At 37.7% G+C, this 18,184-nt stretch overlaps 1 protein-coding gene across 5 annotated transcripts in view; it reads left to right on the top strand.

Moving 5' to 3' along the window:
- ALG9 (ALG9 alpha-1,2-mannosyltransferase) overlaps nucleotides 1-18,184 on the top strand; it is a 124,850-nt gene that overhangs the window by 61,654 nt on the left and 45,012 nt on the right. The window contains exons 14-15 of one of the 5 annotated variants that reach the window (XR_002824997.1): nucleotides 16,097-16,140; nucleotides 16,226-16,261. The exons of 3 other annotated variants lie outside the window; for them this stretch is intronic. Coding sequence is in view for 1 of the 2 variants with exons in the window: in XM_023736971.1 (XP_023592739.1) it covers nucleotides 16,097-16,108 (12 nt within the window). In the remaining variant the exon portion in view is untranslated. The remainder of the gene's footprint in view (nucleotides 1-16,096; nucleotides 16,141-16,225; nucleotides 16,262-18,184) is intronic. One more of the 5 variants, XM_023736971.1, reaches the window with a different exon arrangement.

The raw sequence follows: 18,184 nt of genomic DNA, 5'->3' as shown, positions 1-18,184 counted from the left end.
TCCTTTGGACTAATCTTTTCGTTGTATCCTGTTCTCTTCATTCTCCCTTGCTCCCGAAGGGATGAGACCAGTGGAGTGTTCCTGTTTTAATAAAGGAACTATCATAGGAGAGTACTGATGACTGGCAGCATGATGCAGTGACAAGAGCGCTGGACTGGGAGTTAGGAGAGTCTGTGATGTCTTTTCTAGAATCAAGTGAAGTGTATTTTCTTCTTAAATGACTTTGTGTATTTCCAAGAGCCTTGAAATGTCTTTGCATCTCCTTCTAATTTGCTTTAACTACATCTGAACTCCAGTTGGAATGTTTATATTTCAGCTCATCTCATTGCCTATTTTCTAACCAAATATTTAATGGTGGCAAAAGCTTATTTTGAGACATGATTCTTGGCCTGATGACTAGAGAAGATGAAAGTCCACATGCTGCTCTGTCTGAAAGGGAATCACTCACACTGTGTGGTGCTACCTGAGTAAGATGCAGATGTTTGAGAATTGAGAAGATGCCACTACAGACTCCAAGCCTGATAGAGTCTCTGTTGCAGCTGATGAGAAAAAGCTGTAAGAAGTTATTTATTACACCTGAACTCATCAAACTCATTCTTCCCCTCACAAAATGCATACCTTCTATTATTGGTGTTTTGACCTCTGTCTCAGGCTTCTTAAGAATATGTATTTGTGTTTACATCTGGGATAGTGCTAGATTGTCATCCTTAACATATGTTTATTGATAAAATCTGAATAATATGCTATTTATCATCAATAAATTAGGTTGAATTCCCCCACCACTACCTTTTTTTCTTTTGGTTTGGAGGTGCTAATTTTTTCTTCTCCAAAACTTCTAGTGGGTTGTCAGAAACTGAAAGAAGTCACATTTCTTTCAAAATGAGTCTTAAATGCTTGTGTTTTACAAAATTTTAAACTATGGCATATTTTTAGCTTCAACAGCTGGTTGATATGTAGCCTGTGACTAATGAAATGAAACTCATTTTTGTTTCACGATCATGTGTTAATGTCACCCTACAATTTTGTTATTTTTGATGCAAGAAAGGATGATTAAATCTGAAGAAACAAAAAAATGAGCTGTTTGGTATAACTTTAAGAAAAGTTTAAATCCAGTCTGGAGTTTAGAATTGGAGATGATGTGGTTATGCAGAGTGGTCTCAGATTTCACAGTATGAGATAGTGATAAAATTGAGAGAAGAAACTATTCTTTCTGATTCTCACTCAACTGGTGCTACTTCAGCCTCTGCATCTAAGGGGAAGTAGTCACCTGGTTTACCAGGGATTCAAACTGAGAAATCTCAAACTAAACAGTCACAGTAAAACAGTATATGTAATATGATCCAGATCTTATGAGGAAAAAATGAATATATGCAGAAAAAAAGGTCTGAAACTTACACTAACAAGTTGATAGTGGTTTTCTTTGGGTGGTGAGGTTATAGGTGATTTTTTAAAGCGCCTTTTTCTTGTACTTTTATAATAAATCATGTTATACTTTCATCATTTGAAAAAAATAACCAACCATAATAGGCTATAGATACTAAGTCTTTAAACTACCAGGAAGATCTCTGTGTGCTTTACAAACAACACTTAGCATGGTTTCCCTTCTTTGAGCACAAGAAGAGCCTTCAACTCAAAATTTGGAGATGAGTTTCTTATTAGGTAGTTTTAGCCTCTTAGCCTTCTGGTGTCTCAATTAAGTGGTTTTCAGTCATTGTATCTAAAACTGTCTTTGCTGCTCTTTTTGCAAACTAAATCTAGATTGCTTTAAAAAAGTAGATGTGGCTTACCTGTTTACAAGCTATGAGGAAAGATGTTTTGAAAACTAGAATTAAAAGAGGATACTACGACAAATAGACTGTGATAATATGTTTAACTGTTCCAGGCAGGAGAGGAGTATATTTAATTTGCCTATTTACAATTCTGTCAAAAAGTCTCGTCCATCTGGTAAGTGTGCCAGAGACTACCTGTTGGCAGGGTCAGTTCCTACAATCCTGGGTCACTGGTTTAAAAAGACAGTGATCTGTAAATCTTACCACCGCAGTAGTGTTAAATGTCCAACCTTTTGGCATCATTTTCATTAATATTTTTCTAAATATTCCTCATTCTGTTCCTTCCTTGGTTCATTCATTCATCTCTTCATTCAACCTTTTATTGACTATGTACTGAAAATACAAAGGTGACAAAAAGCATTTGTCATTTGAGGAACATCTCCAACAAGAAATAAAAAGAAAAAAAGAAAATTATGAAGAAAAAAAGCAATTAAAGGAAACAGAAACAATGTAGGGAAGCAGAAAAAAAATTTTAAACTTCTATAATTAATAGTCCCTGATAGATTTTTGTAAATGGGGGGTGCATAAAGCAAGAACATATGCTTTGGAAGGGAACACTCAGAAAATAAGAAATAGCTCTTAGAAATTAAAAATAATGAATGTTTTTTAAATTACTGGAATGATTAGAGGATAAAATGGAAGAAATCTTCCATAACCTAACAATACAAAAAAAAAAAAAAAAAAAGAGAGAGATGGAAAATAGGAAAAGGGGGGAAAAAAATTAGATCCTCTATCCAGTTAATAGGAGATCCATAAAGACAACAGATGAAATGGAGCAAAGGAAATTGCCAAAGAAATAATTTAAGAAAATTCCCTACAACTGAAGGACATCAGTTTTTAGTATGAAAGAACCCATGAAGTGTACCTAAAATGATGAATGGGAAAAGATCTGCATCAAGATGTATCAAGTACCAAAAGACATTAGTATATATTATTTGATAAATGAAAAATCAAAAGCTACCAAAATGGAAGATTTTGAATAGTTTCCTCTGGGAAGCTGGACTAAGGAATGAGGAGGGTTGGGTGGGTACTGCTGTTTTTCACTGTAGGCTGTTTGTACTACTTAATTTTTTAAACTATGTCTCATTGACCTTTGCTGTTGGAGGTGGGGTGGGGTCACAGTTGTTGCTGTGGTGTTTGGCTGGAGTAGAGTGGATATTATGTAAAAGTGTTGTTCCTCATGTTCTGAGGTCCCTAGCCACTCTGCCTTGTCTTCTCTACTTTTCAGAGTCTTATGTTTGTTTTGGAGCCCTGGTGGTACAGTGGATAAGCATTCGGCTGCTAACCAAAAGTCAGCAGTTCAAATCCACCAGCTGTTCTTTGGAAACCCTGTGGGGCAGTTCTACTCTGTCCTATAGGGTCACTATGAGTCGGAATTGACTCAAAGGCAATGGGTTTTATGTTTTATACATAATGTCCAGAATTTTTAGCTGAACCTGGTGGGAGGAATAGGAAAAAGTGTCTGCCCTTGTTTTTCACTGCCTTCTTCTCTTAGCATATCAGATTCAATGCTTCATTGATATGAGGCCCTAGGTTTTTGTTTCTAAGCTTCTTCTCGATTTTCTCCTGAAAATTGTTTTGTTTTTCTTTCTTTCTCTGTGTGTATATGTGTGTGTGTGCGTGTGTGTGCGTGTTTAAATCTCACCTTTTGGATTAGAGTATGGTTTCATGATTTTATCTGGGTATTTTTCTCCTACCCCGTTAGATTTTAGTTCAAAATGTTCTTTATTTGGTTGGAAGTTCTCCTAAGCATATTCACCCTGGTCTTGGTGAGATACGTTGTGACCCTTACCAGGAATCACTAGTCTGTGAGCCATAATCCAGAAAACCAATCCTATTATTTAACTGCATTGTTTATCTTCAACTCTTCAGTTTCCATATTTTTCTATTCCAAAGTCCCAACCTTTACTTGAAAAGAAAGTAAAAATGTCATCTCTTTGCTTCAAAGACCTTTAATATCATACCTACAACTTCAGAGTCATTTGAGGTAAGGTCTGGCTTTCTTCTGTCATTTGTTTCCAATGTGAATTGGTCAAAGTTAGTGTTTGTCAGATTTGTGTCTCTTAGTTGGTTCACTGTCAAGTTTAATACATTGAAGGAAGATGGAATACTTTTCTATTAGCAGTGTTAGATCTGTTTCATACAGATGTTTACTGAAACTGTCAGCATCACTTCTTTTTTTCAGCACTTGAAAACTATTATGCCACTTCCTTCTGGCCTCCATGGTTTCTGAGGCGAAATCTGCTGTCATTTCAGTTGCTCTCCCCCCACCCCAGGCATATATATTACTTATAGTCAGAGTCACTTATTAAAACTCTAATTCAAAGCCTGGGAGCCACAGCATGCCTCACTTATTGTCTTCCACCTAGCCTGTTTGTCTGGTTCACTTATTTCTGTAGGTCTTTATGAAGGTAGTTGGCTATTCCTGTCGTGCCACTCTTTCTGTTTCACCACCTTCCCTCCAACTAGTCTGCCAAACCACTTTTCAGGCTACAGATCTGTTTCTTCAGGAGCTCCTTGAAGATTGAACAAAGGAGAGCTACTGATTTTTAAAATTTTCTTATTGTGACCCAGTATTCCCATGACCACTTACCCTGCCCCACCCTCCCAATAATTATAACTACCCATTTCACCTAAAAAATCTACTTTATCTTTTTAAAAATCCATTTACTCTTAACATACATAATATAACCAATCCTCAATTATCTGTGCTAGTAGAAGAAATAGTACATAGATAAACTCTAACTTGCAAATATGTTTTGCTACTAACACTTCAGTATGACAATGAGTTATTTTTGGAATTCACATAATTTCAAATAAACTAACAAGTTGCTCGTTGAAACTTGACAGGAATCTCCAGAAAATTGACCACCTTCCCTAGTCCCTTTCCTCCACTTAGCTCCTCCTAAAATTTCAAGCCAGAAACTGTATGATTACACAAGTTGATACAAACTAACCTAGGTAGAGCTTCATCTATTGAATTTACACTGTCTTGACTGGGTGATGAAAAAATTGTGAAATTGTTTGGATTTAGAAAGACATTCCTTTTTCTTAGATCACAAAATGTAAACCAGGAACTGGTAATAATGCCAGTTGACTAATCAGTTAAGCAGAGAAAATTATAGTAGCTACAGATTTTATGATCATGTTTTGCTAACTTTGGATAATTGAGAATAATTAACTTCCTGTAACTTTTTAATTATGTTTTGGCATAATGACTTTATTCTGTTGGCTGAACGCCATTTAAAGTTTGTTCATCTCGTATTATCCAACTTAGGTAGTAAACTCCTAAATGGCAGGTATTCATCTACATAGTTTATCGTTCTCTGGTCTCCTTTTACATTGTAATGACAATATAAAAACCTTCAAGAAAAATTAGAAAATTTTGGAAAAAAGGGCATGTGACTTTTTAATACATGGCTCAACTTAACCCGAAGGTAGAAATTCTTTAAAAGTGGTATGATTTATTTTTCTTTTGTTTCCTAATTTTGGTACTTAATTGGCCTTTGATGATAGTGGTGTTAGTGAATTTAGCCATAAATACTAATGAATTTCATTCTGTAGATACATTTTTGAAATATTCTATGTAAACTGATATTTTAAGATCAAATTTACAAAAGAAATGTTAAATTTGCTATTGTAAACTAAAAGAGATTAAGCGATCTCCCATGATTTCCCAGTTTTTGAAATCTACATTCTTATATAAAGTTGTTGTTGTTGTTACATGCCGTCCAGTCCATTCCGACTCATAGCGACGCTGTGTACAACAGAATGAAACGCTGCCTGGTCTTGTGCCATCCTCACAGTCCTTTTTATGCTTGAGCCCGTTATTGCAGCCACTGTGTCGATCCATCTCATTGAGGGATTTTCTCTTTTTTGCTAACCCTCTACTTTATCAAGCATGATGTCCTTCTCCAGGGACTGATCCCTCCTGATAACATGTCCAAAGTATGTGAGATGTAGTCTCACTGTCCTTGCTTCTAAGGAGCATTCTGGTTGTACTTCTTCCTAAACAGATTTGTTCATTCTTTTGGCAGTCCATGGTATATTTAATATTCTTTGCCAGCACCACAATTCAAAGGCGTCAGTTCTTCTTTGGTCTCACTTATTCATTGTCCAGCTTTCACATTCATATGAGGCGATTGAAAATACCACAGCTTGGGTCAGGTGCACCTTAGTCTTCAAGGTGACGTATATGCTTTTCAATTCTTTAAAGAGGTCTTTTGCAGCAGATTTGCCCAGTGCCATGCATCTTTTGATTTCTTGACTGCTACTTCCATGGGTGTTGATTGTAGATCCAAGTAAAATGAAATCATAATCATATAAAGTAGTAGGTTTGTTTATATTGGGATATGTTGTTGAGAACTAGTAGATAACATCTAGATTGGGCTTTATTGAGTGGCAGCACCAGTGTCCTGGGTGTTCACCTCCATGTACTGGTTTAATAAGGAAAACAGTTTCATTTCATTTGACATTTCTGATCAATTGGTAGGAGCCCTGGTGGTGCAGCAGTTAAGTGCTCGGCTGCTAACTGAAAGGTCGACAGTTCAAACCCATCAGCGGCTCCCCGGGAGAAGGATGTGGCAGTCTACTTCTGTAAAGATTGCAGCCTTAGAAACCCTATGGGACAGTTGTACTCTGTCCTATAGGGTAGCTGTGAGTTGGAATTGACTCAATGGCAATGGGATCAATTGGTAGGGGCTGACTGGAGCACCAGTCTGAGACGCATGATGAGATTGTATCCAGGCTTAGTGGAACAGTGCCACATTAGTGATGTTTGACTTGAGCAGTGGGAAGGGACACAACTGTCTGAGCATTCTGTATTTGTCATAACCCAGCTTCTAGATAGTTGTCTTAGTTATCTAGTACGGCTGTTACAGAAATACCATAAGTGGTTGGCTTTAACAAACAGAAATTTATTTTCTCACAGTTTGGGAAACTAGAAGTCCAAATTCAGGGCATCAGCTCTAGGGGAATGTCCTTGTTCCTTTTAGCTTCTGTTCCTTGGTTCCTGGGTAACCTTCATGTGACCTGGCATCTGTCTTCTTCCATCTCTGCTTGCTTGCTTAATCTGCTCTTTTATATGTCAAAATAAATTGATTTAAGACACACTCTACACTAATACTGCCACATACCAAAAAAAAATTCCCAAATGCTTCTATTTTCTGGAAGAGATTGTGCAGAATTAGTATCATTTCTTCCTTAAATGTTTGGTAGAATTCACCAGTGAAGCCCTTATGGCCTAGTGCTTTCTTTTTTGAAAGGTTATTAATTATCGATTCAGTTTCCTTAATAGATATGTGTCTATTTGGATGCTTTTCTTCTCCTGTATGAGTTTTGGTAGATTGCACCATTCAAGGAATTTATGCATTTCATCTAAGTTATCAAATTTATGAGCATAGAGTTGTTCATAATATTCCTTTAGTATTCTTTTAAGTAGTTCCTGGGTGGTGCAAATAGTTAAGTGGTAGACTGCTAGCTGAAAGGTTGGCGGTTTGAATCCACCCAGAGGTGCCTTGGAAGACAGGCCTGGAGATTTAATTCTGAAAGGTCACAACCTTGAAAACTCTATTGAGCAGCTCTACTTTGCAGACATGGGGTCACCATGAGTCGGAGTGGACTTGACAGCAACTAACAACAACAAGAACATTATTCCTTTAATGTCTATGGAATCAGTAGTGATGACCCCTCTTTCATTTCTGACATTGGTAACTTGTGACTTCCCTCTTTTTTTTCTTGGTTAACCTGGCTAGAGGTTTTCAGACAACCAGCATTTGGCTTTGTTGATTTTCTCTGTTGATTTCCTATTTTTAATTTCATTGATTTCTGCTCCAGTTGTTGTTATTTCTTTTTTCTGCTTGCTTCACATTTATATTACTCTTCTTTCTCTAGTTTCCTAAGATGGAAGCTTAGATTATTGGTTTTAGATCTTTCTTCTTTTCTAATATGTGCATTCAATGCTATAAACTTCCCTCCAAGCGTAGGTTTTGGTGTAAACCACAAATTTGGTAAGTAGTATTTTTATTTTCATTTAGTTCAAATATTTTTAATTTCTCTTGAGACATCTTCTTTAACCCATGTGTTATTTAGAAGTGTGTTGTCCAGTCTTCAAATATTTTGAGATTTTCCAGCTATCTTTATGTTACAGATTTCTGGTTTAGTTTCATTTTGGTCTGAGAGCATATTTGTATGATTTCTATTATTTTGAATTTGTAAGATGTGTTTTATAACCTCATAATGTCGTCTGTCTTGGTAAATGTTCCATGTGACGTTGATAAGAATGTGTATCCTGCTGTTGTTGGATGAAGGATTCTGTAAATTTCAGTTAGATCCAGTTAATTGATGATGCTATTCGGTTCAACTCTATCATTACTGATTTTCTGCCTGCTAGATCTGTCAATTACTGATAGAGAGGTGTTAAAGTTTCAACTATAATACTGGATTTATCTGTTTCTCCTTGTATTTCTACTAGTTTTTGCCTTACATATTTTGACACTCTTTTATTAGACACTTTAAAATTTGTTAGGGGTTCTTGGAAAATTGACCCTTTATCATTATATGGTGCCCCTCTTTATCCCTGATCATTTTCCTTTTTCTGAAGTCTGCTTTGTGTGAAATGAATATAACTACTTCAGCTTTCTTTTGATTAGTATTACCATAGTGTATCTTTCTCTCTCCTTTCACTTTTGATCTCCCCATGTCTTTATATTTAGGGTATATTTAAAGCTTCTTGTAGACAACCTATAGTTGAGTCTTGTTTTTTTTTATCCACCCTGTCATTCTTTGTCTTTTAATTGGTGTATTTAGACCACTCACATTTAAAGTGCTTATTGATATCATTGGATTTATGTCTACCATTTTCATAAAATTTTTCAGGCATGCAAGCCTACAAAGTTTTCCTAACTTTTTGCATGTTTAATAATGTCAGAATAACAATGATAGTATCTTGGCTTTAAATACCTCCTTGACATCAACAGGTTCAGAGAACTACCACATAGATGATCTTACTTTGCCTTTGCCATTTGTAAAAATGATGTGGTGGCATCAGACCTCCTCATCTAACTCCCGGGGGGAGGGAGGGAAGAATCGCATCAGCATCAGCCCAAAGCTGATTCCTGTAAGATAGAGGTAAGATGTATCTCCACTCTACAACCTTTTCACCAATTCTCACACCAGCCATCTCTCCCTTGGCACTCTATACTTCTCTGCTGGATTCAATAATTCATTGCAGTGGCCACACAGAACTCACAGACTATACACACAATTATGGGGTTTATTAAGAAAGTAACCAGTTACAATTCAGGGTCAGGAACAACTCAGGATACAGTTCTTTAGTCAGGACAGCTTCTTGGCCATGCCCACAGGCAGGCTTCTCTCTCAGCTCTCAGCCCCTTGGTCCCTCAGCTTGGCCTCCGCCCTGCTTGGGCAAGTGTTACGAAGCTCTTTAGCTTTGCCAATAAGTGCCCAGAGGCACCCTACTCCACCAGGAAGCCTCCTGCCCAAAGGCGCTCAGCTTTTGTTCCATGGATCAGCATGCCCACTATTACTACCTCGCTCCAGGGGCCGGGAAACCCACCGTGCCGTCTCACACTGACCTCCTGGTTCTCACCACTCATGCAGGTGCCACTGGACCCTGCCATGCCTGCTACCACTTCTCGCTGTCTTGCACCATCTCAGGTGTTACAGCACTCGCTCCCTCCTGGGTTTAGGAGGTTCTCGGCACTGGGACCCCAGGTCCAAAGGGTACACTCCACTCCTGGCTCTTCTTGATGATAGTGGGATCCCCCTATCAGCTTCTGGGATTGGCTTCCTTTAAGCCTAGTGGGATTGCAAAACTGACCAATCCCCTCCTTAGGGTTCCATATACCTTATTTGCGTGGTTCCACCCTGGCAGGAATTCCATGCACCTTATTTGCATTATTAGCAAGCTGTCCAATCACCTTGGTGGGCCACAAGCACCTTATTTGCATAGTCCCACCTAATCATTTTGTGGGAGTCACAAGACCATGGCTAGAATGGCCATATTAGACAATTCACTGCACCGCACCATTCTTGATAAATAATGTATCTTCAGCTGTGTTCAGTGCTAGAAGTAAGACTTTCTAATTGCCCTAGTCTTGGCAGTATGAGAAATAAATCCTGTGTATTTTTTACCTCCAGTGTAGGGCTGTCTTTCTGTATGAAAATATATCTAATGATGAGCAGCAGTAGTTTAGAAAAGAGTAGAATTAGCAATGTGAGTATATTTAGAATAGTGGTGAAATTATTTTCTCTACAATGATCCTTTCTCAGACTTGAGAGGGATCTTAGTGGTTTGCAGTTTAAACCCTTTGGAGAGATGGTAAAGCCTCAGAGCTTAGGTTAAGTGACTTGCCCAGATCACAGAACTAAAGGCAGAATATATAGAGGTCCCATTTCCTGATGCAAGTGATAATATAAGATAGATTTAAATAATGGGAGCATTTGTTTGGGGGCATGGAGTACGAGCATTATTATTTCTGCTTTTCTATTGATGTCATTTCAGAGAGTTAGCTACCTCAAATACTCGTTTGTTTTATTGTTACTTACTTATGTAATCCATATCCAAATATGCTAGGGTATATATAATAGGACTTCCTTTTTATCTTTGTATTTTTTATAAGAAAAAATTGTAACTAAATTGCGGTCAAAAGATACCTTTAAGAGAAATGCTTTACCTGCAAAAAGTCATATAAGATTGTGGAACTGAACTTGATTGTATCCAATACCTTGACTATGACTTAAGAATCAGCAAGGAATATCCTTTTAGAACTTTGAATTGCTCTTAAATGTAATTCCTTTGTTTATTTTTTGTGCCCTTTAGGTTCTAATCCCCTTCCCAATAGTAGGTGCACACTCATAGATCTGAATAGAGTTGTATATTCTGATCACAGGAGTGTCATCCAGGAATAATTGTTTAAATTGATTTCTATAGGCAACTTACATACTTCTATTTTCCATTCTATAAAATATATCCAAGTCGAATCCTGTTATGGTGAATTGTCTAGCCTTACTCAAAATTAGTAGTCAATTTACAACATCTTGAACTCATTTTGCTAATTAGAGATTTTTAGTAGCTTTATTACAGTGTGCTTTGATCTTTATTGTGTGATTCTATGGAGGACATGGAGTCCTTGGGAGGCACAAATGGTTAAGAGCTCAGCTACTACAAAAGGTTGGAGGCTTGAATCCACCGAGAGACATCATTGCTGAAAACCCTATAGAGCACAGTAATACTCTGGCACAAATGAGGTCGCCATGAGTCGGAGTTGACTCGACGACAACTGGCTGGCATGGAGAAAATAGATGTCCTTCAGGGACTACAAGCTAAGGGAAGAAATTATTGGCACTTACAGATAGCTGGTCATAGTTTTTAACAGTTTGGTGTTTGGAGTTGTCCAGTATACTGGTGCAGCTGGTGATCATTCTTCCCTTCAGCAAATCTTTTTGACTGTCCTCTGTATGCCAGGTACTGTACTAGGCACCAAGGGTATGGTGGTGATCAAGACAGACTCAGTCCTGCCATCATAAACCTTTTAATGCCCAGCCATAAAAGACCTGGCCCTTACTGCAGTTGCTCACAGAGGGATGTGGGAAGATGTAATAAATCAAAATTTACTATGTGTTTTGGAAAGAAAGATGTTCTGAATATTGCTTAAAAGTAAAGTATTAAATTAATAGCATATGTCAGCCATTGTTGCTGTTGGATAACCTCAGTAATGACCAAATTATCCTTAGCTATGGGCAAAGTGTCTAAACAGTTTTATCAGCTTTAATCCTCCCACTTGCCTTGGAGTTACAGGACAATCAATTATGATTGATCTTTCATATTATCCCCTTAGACTCTTAGAGGATTCTTTACCGCATTTTCAGTGACATTTGAGAAACAAGATTTGTCTTGTATGTGGAGCTGGTTTCTTTGTGATGTTCCCTGAGCTTCACGTTGGCCCTTGTCAGAGATCTCTATTTTTACAGCTACGTGCGTCATTGTTGTTTCCAGCTGATAGACGCCTGAATGCAAATTAACATCCTTCCTGTCTTGGGACTTAGCGGGTCTTGGCTCAGGCAGCTGGATAGACAGCAGGGAAGGTCACTGAGAATAGGAGGTTAGACTATTAGTTTTTTCATTGTCCTCACATAGCATTCTAAACTGTGATACCCTTATTGTTTGGTACAATTGTTGAACCCATTCCTATTGTTACCTTTTCTCAGTCATAAGTCTCCTCAGGCCTTTCTGTGGCATTTAAAATTTACTCTCCCCCACCCCCTTTTTCAAAACAGTGTACTTTTCTGATTCTCCTCCTACAGCTTCTCTAATAGGTTATTCCTTTCCTTGTTTGTTCTGCCTTTCTTCTGCCCAGTGCTACAGGCGTCCTCCCAAGCCTTATCCATGCCTTCTGATCCTCTCTGTGCCTTTCTTCTCTCCTTTCTCCTATCATGTGCTCTTTTCTTTCCTCCTCCTTTTCCTTTCCTTTTTTCATGCATTCTTTTGTGCATTTGTTAAATATGCATTTGTTAAATATACATTTGCTTAGCACCTACTGTGTGCTTTGTACTGAGCTAGGTTTCGGGAATACAGGAGTAAATGAGATAGACACAGTTTCAGGTTTCATAAGAGTTTACAACTAATTTCCCAATTAATTTTTGAATTATAAATGCGAAAGTATTTTGTTGGAGAGGTGCTAGTTGCTATGAAAGTATGTAATTTGGGGACCTCTTCTAGCTTAAGTGGTCAATGAAGTCTTTTTTAAGGAAATCATTGTTAGCTGAAATATTAAGGATGACTAGGAATTTATTAGGTAGAGGCAGGGGGTGTTCCATGCAGTAGGAACAGAAAACACCGCTCTAACTCTCAGTAATCCAGCCACATTGGCCTTCTTTCAATTACTTGAATTCACCGTGCCTCTTCCCACTTCACTAAGTGTAAAACTCAAGTTATCATCTTTCCTCAATCTCACTCAAGCTGACTCTTCCCTGCCGCTTTTCCCCACTTCCCAGTATTAGAAATCTTGGTGTTGATTTTCTCTTTTATCTTCTGTCTAGTTTGTTACTGTCCTCATTAGTTGTTCCTTTGAAATAGACCTGTGATATGCCCTTTTCTCCTTTGTTCATTTCCACTGCCATCAAAATTCAAGGCTTCACATACTGGATACTGCGTTAGTAACTGGAGTCCTTGCTTCCAGCGTTTTCCTCCATCACCTTCCTGCCCCACCCTCCTCAGTGAAGCCGTATACACTTCTAGACATCTCTTTCTATGACCTAGTTGTTGTTGTTGAGAATATACACAGCAAAACATACACCAGTTGAACAGTTTCTACATGTACAATTCAGTGACTTGATTGATTACATTCTCCGAGTTGTGCATCTGTTCTCACTCCACTTCTCTCTTCCTCTGCCATTAACATAATCTCACTGCCTCCTAAGGTTCCTATCTAATCTTTTGAGTTGCTGTTGTCAATTTGATCCCACATAGATAGTTCTTAAAAGAGCATAATGCTCAAGGTAGACCTTTTTACTAGTTAAGCTTAACTATTGTTTGGTTTTAAGAAGACTTCAGGGGATATTTTTGGTTTAAGGTTTAAAGATTATCTCAGGGAGTTAGTTTTGGGGTTCATCCAGCCTCCATGACTCCAGAAAGTCTGGAATCCATTAGACTTTGAAATTCTATGCTACATTTCCCCCCTTTTTTAGGGTTTTTGTTTGTTTTTTTAAATCATACTACTCCTTGCCTGAAAAATCTAGAGTAGATTCCTGATACACAAAAGTTAGACTCTCATAGTTTGGGTCCTCTATCATCAGTATTCAGACTCTCTCTAGTTTTATTTCTCAGCTCACAACTTTTGGGACAGATATTCTTACTTATCCCTTCTATTCTCTCTTTAATTTTTACTACCACTTCCAAAAATCCTTTTAACTACTGTAGCCCCCAATGATCTCTTCCTCTTTGAACTCTTATTGCTCTTGTAATAATACTTTCTATATTTCATATATGCTAATGTCATTTCCCATTGCCAAATAGGGTCATGAAGAGTTGGAATTGACTCGAAGGCAGTGAGTTGGTTTAATGTCATTTCCTGACCTAAATTATAAGTTTCAGAAGAGACATGTCTTATAGGAATTTTATAGACCCTGGTTTAGAATTCACCAAATAGGCATATAATAGATAACTTTGGTTATGCTCAGAAGACACATTTTGATAGTCATTAAGTGGATGCTGATAATTCATTGCTAACCAGGGACTGTGAGTTATTAATGTTGTAACCTGTCTGTCCTATATATTGGGCTCAACATGAATTGACAGTAGATACCAATCTAGGTTGGAAACAGGAATAATTCACTTTAATGAGCTCTAATGCTCTAGGGTTTTTTTTTTTCTTACCAGTCAAGTCCTCACATTTCATAGCACTCATCAAGGAATCCTTCTAATATTATTGCTATTTGTATAGTCCTTTACAGTTTGCAAAGTTGATTTAAATTAATCATCTAATTTAATCCTCATTACAACTCTTTGAGGTAAGTGGTATTATTGTTATTTTACAGATGAAATTGAGGTATAAAATCTGTAAATGAGTGTGGGCCACCCAACTAGTTTGTAGTGGCACCCAGACCCAAAACTAGGGCTGCCAACTTACAGCTCCTTTTCTAATAACCTTGTTTCTTCTCTAATGAAGAACTTGCCCTTGATTATACTTGATTATCCTTCTTCTGGAGGCCTTTGTCCTTGTGTGTTATAGTTGTTTCACAGCTGCTTCTCAGACAAAAAAAAAAAAGATATTCAGCAGCTGCTTCCTAGAATGGGTGAAAAAGAGGTTAAATTGCTTTTATGGATTAGTATCTGGATTAATATGATTTTTGCTGTGATATCTTTCTAAGACCTTTACTTTAAGTGGAATTTGCATACTAATGGTATGATGAGTGGAGTCTTAAGCTAACTGGGATAGTTGGGTATTAATTAGTTACTAGCTATATCTCTGGAACCCCGATGGCACAGTAGTGAAGAGCTCAGGCTGCTAACCAAAAGGTCAGCAGTTCAAATCCACCGACTGCTCCTTGGAAACCCTATAGGGCAGTTCCGCTCTGTCCTATAGTGTCTCTATGAGTCAGAATCGACTTGACGGGAAAGGGGTGTTTTTTGGTACCCACGTCTCTGGTAGATCTAGATAGAACCAAACCTGTAGTGTGCCTGCCCAGAAAAAGCCAGACTGAAGTCAATTATTGAAATGTCACACTGAGGGCCCCCTCACCAAAGGTGGTCTAAGCATAAGACCATAAGAGTCTCTGCCTCTTGTAGGTTCTATTTGATTACAGAGGCATGGCACTTGGGAAGCTTTTAAAAATTTGTTTCATGTTCTTAAAATCCTTGGGAGCTACAGAGTGGGTGTTGAGACCAAAAAAAAAAAAAAAAAAAAAATGCTTCCTGAAGTGTTTATGTAAAGGATCATTTTTAGAGAGTTATGTGGAATGGAATTGGGTCTGACGTCAATTCTCAGTGTGCTTTCTCCCCCCTGGAGGAATAGCCCATATGTAGAGACAGATGTGAGACTGAAGTCCTTTTACATATAAATAATGCTGAGAGAAAAGGAGAACACTGCTGTGAGTTGGAGATTGGAGAACAGAGTTCACTGTAAGCCAGAGAAGACCCGTTGTTCTTATATGCACTTTTTAAAACCTTCAGTTGCATTAGAGGGTCCCAAACAAAACAGGAGAAAAAGTAGAACAAAAAATCAAATTCATAAAAAAAAAGACCAGACTTACTGGCCTGATAGAAACTGGAGGAACCCCGAAGACTATGGCCCTAAGACACCCCTCTAACTTGAACTGCAGCCATTCCTGGAAACCATGTTCCAGCCAAGCAATAGACAGGCCTATAAAATAAACAAGAACACCTGAGAAGCATGTGTTCCGTAGAACAATTATACAAGACCAAAAGGGCAACATTTGCCCAAAAGTAAAGATGAGAAAGCAGGAAGGGGTAGGAAAAACAGACAGAAGGAAACAGGGAACCCAGGAAAGAAATGGGGAGAGTGTTGACACGGTGTGGAGATTGCAACCAATGTCATGGAACACTTTGTGTACAATTTATTGAAAGGGAAACTAATTTACTCTGTAAACTTTCACCTAAAACACAGTAAAATATTTAAAAAAAAAAATTCAATTGCATATAAGCCTAAATGTGCACAAAATAAAAATGTACAGTAAATTAACAATAATATAATAATAAAACAAGTACCCATGTAACTATCACACAGGTCAAAAGATAGAACATTGCCAGCACCTAGAAGCTCCTCTAACAGTAAGTCCCTTTTGATCACTACTCACTCTCCCTTTGGAGAGTCTCCTGATTTTTATGGTAATAATTTCTTTGCTTTTCTTTTTAGATATACCACCTTTATATGCATCTCTAAACAATATAGGTTAGTTTTGCCTGTTTTTGAACTTCATATACATGGAACCATGCCATGTTTATTCCCTCGTGTCTTGATCCGTTCACTCAATATTTTGTTTGTAATAGTCACACATTGTTGCATGTAGCTGTAGTTTCTCTTTTATTACTGTATAGTATTTCATTGTATGACTGTACCACAATTTATTATTTTAGTGTTGACAGATATTTAGTTGTTTTCAATCTGGACCAACTACAAATAATGCCACTTTGAATGTTCTTGAACTTGTCTTTTGGTGCATGCTTTTCTGTTGGGTATACGTTAGGTTGAACTCTATGAAATTGCCACTTTTATGGATGAAACTGTCGAAGATTAATGATTTCATATGGCTCAATCTAATGCCTAGGAGTAGAACTGATGGATCATAGGAAGTGTATATGTTTAATTTTACTAGATTCTGCCAGTAGTTTTCTAAAGAACCTATTCTTCTGCCAGTAGTATGTAAGAGTTTCTTCACATTCTGGCCAACACTGATATTGTAATTTTTCATTGTGGTTCTAATTTGCATTTTCTTGGTTTCTGAGGTTAAGCACTTTTTCATCTGTTTTTGGCCATATGGATTTCTTCTTGTGAAGTACCTATTCAAGTTGTTTGCCCATTTTTCTATTGGGTGGTCTGCCTGTGTCATATTGATTTGTAGGAGTTCTTTGTTCTTTATATATTCTAGATATGAATCTTTCATAGTTAAATGTGTTACATATGTCTTTTCCCAGTCTGTGGCTTGTCTCTTCATGCTCTTAATGGTGTCTTTTGACGAACAGATAGTCCTAATTTTAACGTAGTCAGATTTATCAGTCATTCCTTTTATAGTTAATGCTTTTTGTGCCTTGTCTAAAAACGTCTACCCTACGATCTTGAAGATATTCTTCTATATTATCTTCCAAGAACTTTATAGTTTTGCATTTCACATTTAGGTCTATAAGCTATCTGAAGTTGGTTTTTGTGTATGGAATAGGGTCGAGGTCCAATTTCATTTTTTCCCATTATGGATACCCAGTTGTTCCAGCATCAGCTAAAGAAAAGCCCATCTTCTCATGCTTTGTGGTATCACTTCTGTCATAATTCAGGGTACGTATGTGTCTGAATCTATTCTTGTTCATTGGTCTGTTGATCTATTCTTGCACTAATACCTTGCAGTCTTAATTACTATAACTTTATAGTAAGTAAGCTTCCATCTTGTTCTTTTTTTTTATATATATTGTACTTCAGGTGAAGGTTTACAGAACAAATAGTTTCTCATTAAACAGTAGTACACATTGTTTTATGACATTGATTAACAACCGCATGACATGCCATCCCTCTCCCTTCTTGACCTTTTTTTTTTGGTGAAAATATACATAGCCAAAGATACACCATTTCAAAAATTTCTGCATGCACAGTTCAGTGACATCAACTATGCTCTTCCAATTGTGCTGCTGTTCTCACTTTAGATGAAGGCTTACAGAACAAAATAGTTTCTCATTTACCAGTTAGTACACATGTTGCCCTATGACAATGGTTAACAACCTCACTACACATCAACACTGTCCTTACATAACCTTTGGTTCCCTGTCACCAGGTTTCCTGTCCCGTTCTGCCTTCTAGCCCTTGTCCCTGGACTGCTGTGCCTCATTAGTCTCATGTGGTTTTATGGGACTGTCCAGTCCCCAGCTAAATGGTGAACCTTGGAAGTGACATCACCACTGAGCTAAAAGGGCGTCCGGGGGCCATACTCTCAGGGTTTCTCCAGTCTCCTTTAGGCCAGTAAATCTGGTCTTTTTCGTATGTGTTAGAATTTTGTTCTACATCCTTCTCCAGCTCTGTCCAGGACCCTCTGTTGTGATCCCCGTCAGAGCAGTCAGTGGTGGTAGCCAGGCACCATCTAACTGTACTGGACTCAGTCTAGTGGAGGCC

Source organism: Trichechus manatus, unplaced genomic scaffold (assembly GCF_000243295.1).
Source record: "Trichechus manatus latirostris isolate Lorelei unplaced genomic scaffold, TriManLat1.0 scaffold00094, whole genome shotgun sequence".
Classification (NCBI taxonomy): domain Eukaryota; kingdom Metazoa; phylum Chordata; class Mammalia; order Sirenia; family Trichechidae; genus Trichechus; species Trichechus manatus.
Note: the sequence above shows the minus strand (reverse complement) of the source record. Positions and strands in the feature narration are given on the sequence as shown.